The 14,050-nt window shown below is 44.3% G+C and overlaps 1 protein-coding gene across 1 annotated transcript in view; it reads left to right on the forward strand.

The window, feature by feature from the left end:
• Window positions 1–14,050, forward strand: part of cacna1a (calcium voltage-gated channel subunit alpha1 A) — a 246,753-nt gene that overhangs the window by 220,455 nt on the left and 12,248 nt on the right. Inside the window, exons 42-43 of the mRNA XM_033012279.1 lie at window positions 297–432; window positions 7,182–7,295. Of these exons, the coding sequence (XP_032868170.1) occupies window positions 297–432; window positions 7,182–7,295 (250 nt within the window). The remainder of the gene's footprint in view (window positions 1–296; window positions 433–7,181; window positions 7,296–14,050) is intronic.

Genomic DNA, 14,050 nt, shown 5'->3' on the forward strand with positions numbered 1-14,050 from the left:
ATGGGTGAGGTTTTGGGTCGAGACCCTTCTTCAGACTGGTTCTGGATAAGGGAAACAATCTCTCTTATCCCTAACCAGTCTGAAGAAGGGTCTCGACTCGAAACGTCACTTATTCCTTCTGTCCAGAGATGCTGCCTGTCCCGCTGAGTTACTCCAGCATTCTGTGTCTATATTCAGGGTTAATACTTTGCAGGCAAGGTGATGTTCTGGTACTGAGATGTTCTGCCAACTATTGACTAGTTTCATCGCTGTATGAAATAATATGTTTACTAAGTGTGTTCTTCCTCTGCCCAAAGACCACAAGATGGGGTTATGAAGGAGAGTCAATCTTGGGTGACTGATCGAGCTCAAAAAATGTTTCAGCAGACAGGGGCGTGGAGTCCTGAAAGAGGTCGATCAGAGGATATAGAAGACATTCGGCCAAACTCTCAGGTACAGGCTACAAAACATACCTCACTGTTGCATTACTTAATATCACAGCGGTTAATTAGCACACTCTAGTGCAGTGGTTCTTAACCTTTTTGGCATACATACGCGGACAAAATACTGTATGTGGTATGTACCTTTGTTAGATTCCTAAAAGTGGACTCAACAGATGGATATGTTATTTATGACCCCTTCATGTCCCCCGGTAAGCCCCAAACACCCTCTCCATGGGGTCCTGACCCCCAGGATAAGAACCACTGCTCTAGTGTCTGGTGGCTATTTGTTTTGTGTTCGGCAAAGAATGGCCACCCACATTGAAACCGAGTTTGAGGCCAGCTCATAAAGAGTGCCGTTGAATAGACTGGCCTCTGTTGCTCAGAATTTGCAGTCAGTAATAAGGAATGGACAATAGATGCATTTGGCCCTTCGAGCCAGCACCGCCATACAATGGCTGATCAAGGAAACAGGACAACATCTCTGAGCTCAAACAAAAGACTTGCCCACAACTATACCAGAAGTCTACTGGTAGAGATGTTCCTATTCCCAACTCCTTATGTTATCTGGTGTAAATTGAAGACAATCCCTTGTGCTCAGGGACTGTGATGGATCAAGTTCTTTAGTGTAGATTACTGGCACTAGGGATCAAAGGGGTGTTGATGGGCATGTTTGAGAGAAAATAAGTCCCAGGAGTACAGGAAATAAGGAGCTTGCTGCAAGTAATGGAGCTTGTAGGTACTATTGCAATGTTGCTGGTGCTACACTATGTTTAAGAAACATGTGGACAGGTACATGGATAGGACAGGTTTAGAGGGATATGGGCCAAACGCAGGCAGATGGGACTAGTGGAGATGGGACATGTTGGTCGGTGTGGGCAAGTTGGGTCGAAGGGCCTGTTTCCACCCTGTGTGACTCCTATGTCTGTAACTACATCTCCTAGATTCCCACAAGATGGCTTTAGGATTAGCTGTATGACTGACCATATGACTCCATCACGCTAAGTAATATGATTCCCTGCGAGCTGCCGTAGACCTCTCCATGTCATTATAAGTATAAGCTGACTGGCTAGCCAATTAAAGAATTTGTACAGACAGCAAACAAAAAATCCAAATAATTGAAAAACAAACAAAAATAATGTGCTGGGAATACCTGGCAGATCACGCAGACCTGGCAGATCATCTGTGTAGAGAGAAGATTTCATATTTCATATTTCAGTTCCATGATCTTTCATTTAATCTGAGTATCCCAACATTTTCTATGTTTATAGCAAAATCACAATGTGTTGTATTAATCTAAAAATATTTTTCAGAGCACAAGGTAAAATGTAAAGCATAGATTGCAGAAATGTTGAAATATTGTCAACAACAATTGTTTGAGTTTTGTACAGAAGGGAATTAAAATCCACATGCTTCAAATTGGATTTTTGGATCTGATGCTTTGGCTGGTAGGGTGTGGTTTAGAATGTGATTATGATTTCAGTTTGAGCTCGGTTGTAACATTTTTACCGAAGATTGACACAAAAAGCTGGAGTAACTCAGCGGGTCAGAGGAGAGGAGGCATAGGTGACGTTTCGGGTCAAGACCCTTCTTCAAACTGAGAGTCAGGGGAAAGGGAAACAAGAGATATAGACGGTGATTTGGAGAGATACAGAACAAATGAATGAAAGATATGGTAAAAACTAGCGATGAGAAAGGAAACAGGCCATTATAAGCTAGGGACTAGGTGGAAACGAGTTACTGACAATGAGACTCAACAAGATACCAATACGACTTGGGTGGGGGAGGGATGGAGAGAAGGGGGATGCAAGGGTTATTTGAAGTTTGAGAAATCAATATTCATACCACTGGGTTGTAAGCTCTGTGGGTCTTGTCAATAGACAATAGGTGCAGGAGTAAACCGTTCGGCCCTTCGAGCCAGCACTGCCATTCAATGTGATCATGGCTGATCATCCCCAATCAGTACCCCGTTCCTGCCTTCTCTCCATATCCCCTGACTCCGCTATATTTAAGAGCCCTATCGAGCTCTCTCTTGAAAGCATCCAGAGAACCTGCATCCACCGCCCTCTGAGGCAGAGAATTCCACAGACTCAGCACCCTCTGTGAGAAAAAGTGTTTCCTCGTCTCTGTTCTAAATGGCTTACTCTTTATTCTTATATTAGTCAATTCATTGTGGGTCTAGTTTGGAAATTCCCAGAGATTTCATTTGATTGCAGAGCAGATGGCTGCAAACAGCACAGCCTGCAAGGAATGCTGAATCACTCGGAGAAATGCTGGCATTTCTGAATTATTCACCACATGCATAAGAAATCCACAGTCACTGTCAGGGTGATAATGGTAAATGCCATTATTTAAAATAATGGCATCGACTTTGTTGCTTGCAGCCACCTTATTACTAAAATGATCCAGGCATGGCTGCTTTCTGCATGTGTCGTGCAGGTTGTTAGTTGTACATTCAGAATATGTTCCTGCACTGTTATCCAAGTCAAGAGTGTTTTATTGTCATATATCCCTGATAGAACAATGACATTCTTACTTGCAGCAGCACAACAGAATGTGTCAATACAGTACACTGTAAACAATATACAAGAATAAAACGTTCAGTGTGTGCGCATATATATAGATATATAGACAATAGTCATATCTATATTTGCAGCTGTAATTGCAGCGAAAGGTGGTTCTACAAAGTATTGACTCAGGGGGGCTGAATACTTTTGCACGCCACACTTTTCAGTTTTTTATTTGTAAAAAAATTTGAAAACCATGTATCATTTTCCTTCCACTTCACAATTATGCGCCACTTTGTGTTGGTCTATCATATAAAATCCCAATAAAATACATTTACGTTTGTGGTTGTAACGTGACAAAATGTGGAAAAGTTCAAGGCGTATGAATACTTTTACAAGCCACTGTATATATACACATTACGATCCTTTCGTAAAGGATCTTGTAACCAGCTCAACAGCTAGTTACAAGATCATCCATGCTCTTCTTCTGATCGAGTCCCACACACAAGATTAGAAGCTGTCCTGCCAGAGCTGAACACACTTCTCAGCATCTGCACACAACGGTGTCAGTCTTGTCACTTCTTGTGCGTGGCGGTGGAAAGATTGGTGGAAACAGGGCCGCGAGGTGAACGCTCTCTCCTTGACCCCCGTCCATTGTCTAAATGAATGGTCCAAGGCTAATCGTCCTCCTCCAGCTCCCTTGAAGCACAATAGACTGCAGATGCTGGAATCTGGAGCATCAAACAATCTGCTGGAAGAACTCAGCTGGTCGGCTCACTGAATCTCTCCAGCAGATTATGTATGGTGGAGGGTGTATGGAACGTGCGGTAAGAAGGAAAGACTGAATTTCTGTAGCAATTTTAACAACCAAAGAATTTGACACCCACTGAAGTGCTCTTGAAATGCAGTCAGTTGTTTTGTATGAAATGCGGCAGGCATTTCGTAACTATTCATTTTCCAGGGATGTGTGCGTCTCTGGTGAAGCCAGCATTTAATTGTCGATCTCTAGCTGCCGTTCAGAAGGTGATGGTGGGAATTCAGGACAGGGAACGGAAGAACAGATGCAGATGGTCAGTTTTCGTAAAGGAATAATCATTGGGCCAGGACAATGCAGAAAGCCCCTTTGGTATTCTCCATACTAGTGCTGTGAGATCTTCTATACAATTGAGCTAAGATGAACAACAGTGAAGAATAGTGGACATGTGGGTGGTGGGACTGGTAATTCAGGTGGATTCATAAAGGGAGGGAGCTTAATTCCAAATTAAAACATGGAAACATAGAAAATATGTGCAGGAGGAGGCCATTCGGCCCTTCAAGCCAGCACCGCCATTCATTGTGATCATGGCTGATCGTCCCCTTTCAATAACCCGTGCCTGCCTTCTCCCCATATCCCTTGATTCCACCAGCCCCTAGAGCTCTATCTAACTCTCTCTTAAATCTATCCAGTGACCTGGCCTCCACTGCCCTCTGTGGCAGGGAATTCCACAAATTCACAACTCTCTGGGTGAAAAAGTTTTTTCTCACCTCAGTCTTAAATGACCTTACCCCTTTATTCTAAGACTGTGGCCCCTGGTTCTGGACTCGCCCAACATTGGGAACATTTTTCCTGCATCTAGCTTGTCCAGTCCATTTATAATTTTATATGTTTCTATAAGATCGCCCCTCATCCTTGTTTTGCCTCACCTGTAATTGCTTCAGATTCACCGAGAGCAGAAGCTGGTGAAATTTCCTCTTCCCAGACCAAACAGCCTTAAGGGCCTGTCCCACTTTCACGAGGTAATTCACGAATTCTCCCGAGTTTTCCTTCCCCTTGATTCAAACTCGCAGAATGTTCGTAGCGAGTCCGTAGGAGTCCGTAGATGTATCGTAGCGGCTCGTTATGCCAGCCGTAGGTACTCGTGGCATCAGGTAAGTCGGGACATTTTTTCCAGCCCGATAAAAAATGTCCATGATTAAAAAAATGGTCGGGATGAAAGAAATTGCTGCTTTTTGCTCGCAAGGAGGGCATCGAAATAGTGGTGGGAATTCGTAGACATACTCGTAGGAGTTCGTGAACATAGTCGTGGAAGGTCGTAGGAGTTCGTAGATTACCACCATCTTGATTTTTTTTTTAGGTCCTTTAAACTCGGCAGAGGTTTTGAATTAAGTCGTGAAAGTGGGACTGGCCCTTTACACAGCCAATGGGTTACAAGTTTATCATCCACTGTAAATATTGAGCCCACTTGTAAATACCAAGATCTTAGTGGTGAGAGTGATGGGCAAATGCTACAGCTCATTATTCAACTGCTCCTACACACAAATAAAATGGTGACTGTGAGGACACAAATGTTGAAAACATTGATTTTAAAGTCATTTAGTATCACTGCTTTAGAGAAAGAGTTCTCTTTCACACTTCCCTATCTCGATTCCAAACTTTTTATTTATTTACTTTTTTATTTTATTTATTAGAAGTAAGTACAATAATGTGGCACCTTTCTTCAGGTGCCAAATATATATTGGCATGATACATTTTATGTACAGCTTCATTTTTATTTTTTTTTGAAAATGAAAGAGAGAAAGAAAAGAGAGTCTAGATAATAGAGAATAGAAAAACATGTGATGTATCATGTGTGAAAAAGACAAGGGAAGTGAGAAAGAAAGTGAGGAAGAGAGGTAAAAAATAAGAAAAGAGAAAGAAAAAGAAAGAATACAAAGTAGGAGATAGGAGATTCCAAACGCAACCCTAGAGATACCTGTTTGTGGAATTTTTTATTTATTTTTTTTAAATTATTTTTATTAGAAGTACGGTAAATTACAATAACACACAACACATATGTCTTAATACATTTTTTGTACCGCTTCATTTTTTTGAGCTTTAAGAAAAAGATAGAAGTAAGGAAAGTAAAGAAAGTGCGCAAGAGTCGTGAAGTGCAGGAGAGTGTTGGGAAAAGAAAGCCCCTTAGAAAAGAAGTTAGAGAAGGAAGTAAAGTAAGAAAGTAGACCCTAGAAAAGAAAGAAAAAGAAAGTAGGGACAATCGCTCTATTATAACATTAAACTCCGCAGAAAGGGGACTACCAACCAAGTCTGTTTTTGTTGTTTTACCTCCCATTGCCAGGTCCTGATACCATTTATTTATTTATTTATTTTTAAAATTACTATTGCACCTCATGCTTGTAATAGGTCCATAAACGTAGACCACGTCTTTTGGAATTGGTCTGCTTTACCTGCTAAGAGGAATCTCATCTCTTCCAGATGTAATGTTTCAAACATATTTGATTGTTTGTGGAATTAACCTTTTTTTTAAATTATACTTTTATTCAAAAAATAAAAATAGACATACAAATGAACACAATCATAGACTGCCTATATTGACAGTTTTACAAACAAACGGTCATCAAATTAATATAAGGCCAACGTTATCAACACCCTGGCATTGCAATATTTCAAGAAAGCATCTCAACACAGCCTTCTCGACAGAGGCCCACTTCAACCATTCTCTCTGCTCAGCCTTCCTCCAGCAAACTAACCAACCTCAATGAAGCAAATCCTGGTCCTTCCAGATTCCCATTCCATGAATTTAACAAATGCTGTCAATTTAACATGAAGAATCAATGATTTTCTATATCCAAAAGTATTAAGGAAATGGGGGGGGGGGGGGGGGGGGAGGCAGTTTAGATGCCCTCTGAATTTGATGGGATACATGGACTTAGGTCACCTGTTTTCACAGATAAAGGCTTGAAAGCCCCGGCAATGGATAGCCATGATTGAATGGCGGGGTCCGCTCAATGGGCTGAGCAGCCTACTGCTCCCATAACTCATGAACAAATGGCAATCAATGCTAGTCATGTCAAAAGTGCCATCGTTCCATAAATGTTGAAAATAGACAATAGACAATAGGTGCAGGAGGAGGCCATTTGGCCCTTCGAGCCAGCACCGCCATTCAATGTGATCATGGCTGATCATCCCCAATCAGTACCCCGTTCCTACCTTCTCCCCCTATCCCCTGACTCCGCTATTTTTAAGAGCCCTATCTAACTCTCTCTTGAAAGCAAATTAAACCATCAATGGGCAGGCTAACTATCTGGTGGAAGCCAACCCCCCCCCCCCCCCCTCTTCTCCTTAGACATTTGTTTCCGTGAACATATTGGGCGGGTGTTAGAGCTCACACCGCAGGACCGGCATAGTACGAGGAGCCTGCTAGCTCGCTCGAGTACAGCTGTGGCCGATGCTGCCTTTCTCTTTAATACTCCCCCCAAATTTGGCTTTGTCTTGCAGGCTGTGGAGATGCAAGAAATGGGGAGGGACGCCTACTCGGACAGCGACCATTACCTCCCGATGGATGGCCAAAGTCGAGCATCCTCCATGCCACGACTGGCAGCAGGGAATCAAGTGAGCTCAATGAGACTTACTGTGCAGTGCCCCACACCGCGTGCCATCAACCTAAACTCATTCAATGCCACCTGTGCCAACGAATTTACACCCATGAAATATTATAGTCAAAGTCAATAGGTTCCAAATAGGCCCACACAAATTGGACAAATGGGAGACAATTTGCCCCCAATGACTAGCATTATAGTAGAAGCCTCAAGTTGCAGTCCACTGCTGAAATCTGGAAACATAGAAAATAGGTGCAGGAGTAGGCCATTCGGCCCTTCGAGCCTGCACCGCCATTCAATGTGATCATGGCTGATCATCCAACTCAGTATCCTGTATCTGCCTTCTCTCCATACCCCCTGATCCCTTTAGCCACAGGGGCCACATCTAACTCCCTCTTAGAGGGATCCCTCTTAGACACAAGAGATTGTAGGTGCTGGAATGCGTAGGAAGGAACTGCAGATGCTGGATTACACCGAATATAGACACAAAATGCTGGAGTAATTCAGCGGGATGGGCGGCATCTCTAGAGAGAAGGAATGGGTGATGTTTCGGTTACGACCCAAAACGTCACCCATCCCTTCCCGCCCGTCCTGCTGAGTTACTCCAGTATTTTGTGTCGATCTGTAGGTGCTGTAATCTGGAGCAAAACACTAATTGCTGGAAGAACTCGGCAGGTCAAGCAGCATTTGTGGAGGGAAATGGATGGCCGAAGTTTCAGGCTGAGACCCCGCTTCGGGTCTCTCCCAACTGTCCCCCCCTCCCCCCCCCCAAAAAATGGTGACTATCCCTTTGTCTCCATAGATGCTGCTCAACCCAGTTTTTTGAGATACAGCGTGGAAACAGGCCCTTTGGCCCACCAAGTCCGCGCCAATCAGCGATCCCCGCACCCTGATACTATCCTACACACACTAGTGACAATTTACAATTTTACCAAGCCAGTTAACCCACACACCTGTTAGTCTTTGGAGTGTGGGATGAGACTGGAGCTCCAGGGGATAAACCCACGCAGGTCACAGGGAGAACGTACAAACTCCGTACAGGCAGCACCCGTAGCCAGGATCGAACCCGGGTCTCTGGCGCTGTGAGGCAGCAACTCTACCGCTGTGCCGCCCTTAGTGGGAGTTCCTCCAGCCGTTTGTTTTTCACTTCTGAAGTTTCATGCCTTTGTTTCGAGTGGAATTGAACTTATGAAGCCAAATACAAATTCAGTGGTACTGATTTATATCAAGAGCAGGAGCTAAATTCCTATGGGTATTCGGGCAACTGAAGCTGTGATGCTGTGGCACTGTGGTCAAATCTGGGGAGTTGATCTTGAACCCATCATTTTCTGACTCAGTGATGAGACAGTGGTCTAACAAATCACGGCGTTATTTTGTCATTATTTAAACCTGGGGCTAAACGGAATGTAAATGACGGTGATCTTTTCTTGTTTAGTGACTGCATTTCACGACATTTTCTGTAAATGTTTTTTGTAGCGATGACGGTTATAGTGTTGGGTCAAGGATTTGGAAACCAAAGCTGAGAGATTGGGCTCAGTGGTGCCGTTTTCCGCAGCGGCATCATCCTAATAGGTTTGCAAATTGCTCCATGAAATCCAAGTGCACATTTTTAGTGGCCTTAGCAATTTGTTTACATGGTACGATTTGTGTCTGGATTGTACAGAGCAGCGGGATTTTGTCATCATTCCTCAATCAACTCAAATGCCAGCACTGCCAAACTCTGCCTAGACCCTACACCACGTGCAAATCGTATGCACCTTGGTCTCCAACAATATGGCTCCCACTTGTTTAAAGGGGGGGGATCACAAATTATGTGTATCCGCTGCTCTAGGTGTCAGCTGCTCTACATCGGTGAGACCAAGCGTAGGCTTGGCGATCGCTTCGCCCAACACCTCCGCTCGGTTCGCAATAACCTACCTGATCTCCCGGTGGCTCAGCACTTCAACTCCCCCTCTCACTCCCATTCCGAATCCGACCTTTCTGTCCTGGGCCTCCACCATGGCCAGAGTGAGTCCCATCGCAAATTGGAGGAGCAGCACCTCATATTTCGCCTGGGTAGTTTACACCCCAGCGGTATGAACATTGACTTCTCTAATTTCAGGTAGTCCCTGCTTTCTCCCTCTTTCCCCTCCCCTTCCCAGCTCTCCCACAGCCCACTGTCTCCGCCTCTTCCTTTCTTCTTCCCCCCCCATCCCCTCATCAGTCTGAAGAAGGGTCTTGACCTGAAAAGTAACCCATTCCTTCGCTCCATAGATGCTGCCTCACCCGCTGAGTTTCTCCAGCATTTTTGTCTACCTACAAATTATGTGTAGGTTTGTTGAGAATTAAATGGCAATTGAGATTGAGCAGAGAGGTGGAGACACAAGGAACTGCAGATGTTGGGTTACAAATAAAGGAGTAACTCAGTTGGTCTGGCAGCATCTCTGGAGAAGATGGGCAGGTGAATTTTCAGCTTGGAGCCCTTCATTGGACTTTAGTCATGGATAGGCATTGTTTTGGGTTGGGAACCTTCTTGGTCCTGATCCAAAACATCTCCTATTCATGTTCCCCAGAGATGCTGTCTGATCGGCTGAATTACTCCATCAGTTTTAAGGAGAGAAGCATTAACCCTGAGTAACGAGAAGTCAGCAAAGTATTGATTGAAGCCAGCGCAACCATACCCAGTGGACAAGTCTTGGGGGATTTAGGTTCAAGGCCACAAGAGGCAAGCCAAGCCAAGACAGAGACAATAGACAATAGGTGCAGGAGTAGGCCATTCGCCCCATCGAGCCAGCACCGCCATTCACCGTGATCATGGCTGATCATCCACAATCAGTACTCCATTCCTGCCTTCTCCCCATACCCCCTGACTCCGCTATCTTTAAGAGCTCTATCTAACTCTCTCTTGAAAGCATCCAGAGAATTGGCCTCCACTGTCTTCTGAGGCAGAGAATTCCACAGATTCACAACTCTCTGGGTGAAAATGTTTTTCCTCATCTCCGTTCTAAATGGCCTGCCCCTTATTCTTATACTGTGGCCCCTGGTTCTGGACTCCCCCAACATCTGGAACATGTTTGCTGCCTCTAGCGTGTCTAGGCCGAGGAGAGGGATAAACAGAGGGGCCTTCAGGAAGGAGTAGGTGGGGGGACAGAGAAAGCCCTATCATCAGAGGATCCTTCAGCTATGTGAAATGTTTTGTGTTTAATCATACATAGAATACATCTTAATAATAGGGCTTCCAAGGATGCTAATTTATCAATGCAAGTTCTCATCAATCCATCACATATACATATTGCCACAGGTGAAAACACCAAACTTAACGTTTAGTATTTTAGCAGCATGCTTGAAAATATTATAAAATAATTACCTCATTTAAAACTTGGAAGCATTCATAACCAAAATATATATTGCTAAGTGTTGTGGAATTCTATTGCAAATTATTTTTGAAATTAGTCTAATTCTGAAAGACTGATGCAAATTATTTTTCCTTCATTAGTACTTGAGGGTTTTAAGTTTTACTTAAGTTACTTAATCCACTTCTCTATAATGACCATGAAATCATCTGGTGTGTTACTTAAGTTTTACTTCTTATGTATATTCAATAAATATAAGAGGCCAGTCCAAATGAATTTCTTGTAGGGCACAATTCCAAATTGGCTAATTCAAAAGAACATGAGTAAATATTTGGAAACTTTGGCAGCCAACCTGTATTAATAACGTTGAACCCAGAACTGGAATTGTCATTACACCAATGCAGAAGGGTCTCGACCCGAAACGTCACCCATTCCTTCACTCCAGAGATGCTGCCTGTCCTGCTGAGTTACTCCAGCATTTTGTGTCTTACCCAGACTTTCTCGATTGTTCAACAGCACAGTGCCTGTACCAGTTGGTAAATCATAGTGTAACGTCAACTAAATGGCACAGCCTCTCGTCAAAGTAGGAGACCTTAGGCAGTCCAGGGTCTAACAGGGGTGAGGGGTGTGTGGTGACTGTCATGTGTTAGGCAGAGCAGCAAGAGAAAACTTGAGAAGTTTTTTTCTGGTAGAGAACAATACACCAAACTGTTTGGCCTAGTGAACCGTGATGCCCTCCCCCTGTTCTACAAGATGTGGAAGTGTTGAACTCAAATAATATTTCCCCTCCCAGCTCTCTCCAACTCCCCTCTCTGTTCTCTTCCGTACACGTCAATGATTCCATGGATCTAAATCCTAGAACTTCATCTTTTCCCACCCTTCCCAGAAAGAATCACTCTTCCATCATAAGGAAATCCCGTTAGTCTGGACCAGGGGTGGGGAACCTCCGGCCTTAAGGCCTCATGCAGACTCCTGGGCCATTAAGTGCGGCCTTTTGAATGAATCCAAATTTTGTAGAACAAATCCTTTTGTTTTTGTTCGTCTTTTATTATTTATATTTTAATCTTAAAATGAACGTATTTAAAATACCAAAGAGTTAAAGTAGATTCAACAAAATAATCCCCCCCGACTGACGGCCACAATTAAAACATTAGTAAGTCACGAGGGCTATTTTAACAAAATAATGTACATTTTGAAGTATATCGAATTGAAGTTTCTTGGATGGGGCCTTATTAGATGACACCTAACTATGAACATTCCAACATGAAAAGGTTCCCCACCCCTGGTCTGGACAATCCACTTCTCTATAGAGACTATGAAATCATCTGGTGTGTTCTATTCTGCTCTTTCTATCTGCTTAATGTATAACTGTTATATCTTTGTGCTTTTTCCTTCTACCACATTTTATTTCTTACAATAAAACAACTGTGTCCTTACCTGTGGCTTCTTCCTAAACCCTGGACATCTCGTTGCTGCCTTTGCGATGTGGGGGTCCTCCTGCGGCCATTTTCTGTCACGTCTGTCCTGTCGCTGCCTTCTCTCCTGTCTTGTGTCTTTTTGCTTCCTGCCCTTTTAATATGCACTCTCTTGTGTGGTTGATAACAGAGGAGAAAAGTGCGGAACCGTGGGAATAACCTTAGTGTATGTACCCTGTCTTAGTCTCTCTTTTGTGTTTCTATTACTCTTGTCTGCCTCAAGGCTTCATTTGGTCGACTCTGGCATGTGCTGGACATGTTCATTTGTTGAGGGTGCAACTATACAATACAATACAATTTATTTGTCACTTGAACCTCATAGAGGCTCAAATGAAATGTTGTTTCTACAGTCATACCCACAAGAACAAAATACCCAAGAAACAACACAATTTACACAGACATCCATCACAGCGCATCTCCTCCTCGCTGTGATGGAAGGCAAAAAAACTTATCTCTCCCCTGCATTTCCCATTCCCCTCCCGATGTCAGAGTCATAGTCAAAGCCCCCGGCGGGCGATGGCAATTGTCCCGCGGCCATTAACGCCACGCCGGGTGATGCAAGGCCGCGCTCCGGGTCTTGTTGTTGGAGCCCCCGGCGGGCGCTAGCAAAGTCCTGCAGCCATTCCAAGCCGCGCCGGGCGGCGATGTCAGGCCCCGCTCCAGGTACTCCTCGACCCCGCGACTCGGGCGGGAGAAGTCGCCGTTGCGGAAGCCCCGAAAGGCGGTCTCCCAGCAGGCTCCCGATATCACAGTCCACCGGACCCGCGGCTGGAGCCTCCGAATCCCCGGGGGTCGGGCCACAGCAGCTCGCCACCACAGCTCCTCCCGCTCCGAACTCGGCCAGCTCCATGATGGTAAATAGTCCGCAGCTCCGTGACTGGAGCCCCAGGTCGCTCCTGCTGGAGGCCGCTCCACGTTGCAGCCCCAACGACAACGGAGACCCGACAGGGAAAAGGTCGGGTTCTCCGTGCAGGGGAAAGATTTTAAAAGTTTCCCCCCCACCCCCCCCCACACATACACACACACACACACATTAAAACGGGAGAAAAAATAACAAAAAGACAGACGGACTGCAGAGGCCGCTGCGACTATCTGGCAGAAGGGGGGAAATCACCACAATATTTCACAAAATAATTACATGCAGACATCTAATAGTTGATAACATCTGAGGTGATACACAAATTACATAATCCTTCCCCAAAGAATAAAAAGGCCACCACAAATTTTCCTCGTGATTAGAATGGTCCTTCAATTGACTGTAAAGGGTTTTTTTTCTCCTCAAAGTTGCGTTTAATTATTAATAGTTCATAAGTGATAGGATCACCATTAGGCCCATTGAGTCTACTCTGCCATTCAATCATGGCTGATCTATCTCTCCTTCCTGCCTTCTCCCCAATATGAAATGGTCCATATAATTAAGTTATTTCAACAATTTCTGTGACAGGTGTTCTGTTTAGCAGAAAAGTCAACGGTATTGTGACCTCCATTTACTCATCTCTAATTTTTGTCCAAAGGGTCGGTTGTTTCATGGGGCTTCATCTGCTCCCTGGTCGTGTGCCCTGAGCAGTGACTGTGGTCCCAGTCTTGCTGATCAAGATAACATAGCATAGACCAAATGTTCACGTTCACAGGTGATAGGAGCAGAATTAGGCCTTTTGGCCCAACAGGTCCACTCCGCCATTCAATCATGGCTGATCTATCTCTCCCTCCTAACCCCATTCTGCTGCCTTCTCCCCATAACCCCTGACACCCGCACTAATCAAAAATCTATCTATTTCTGCCTTACAATTAACCATTGACTTGGCCTCCACAGCAATTAATTCCACAGATTCTTCACCCTCTGATTAACGAAATTCCTCCTCATCTCCTTCCTAAAGGAACGTCCTTTAATTCTGAGGCTATGACCTCTGGTCCTAGACTCTCCCACTAGTGGAAACATCCTCTCCACATCCAGGTCATTC

This window comes from Amblyraja radiata, chromosome 35 (assembly GCF_010909765.2).
Source record: "Amblyraja radiata isolate CabotCenter1 chromosome 35, sAmbRad1.1.pri, whole genome shotgun sequence".
Classification (NCBI taxonomy): domain Eukaryota; kingdom Metazoa; phylum Chordata; class Chondrichthyes; order Rajiformes; family Rajidae; genus Amblyraja; species Amblyraja radiata.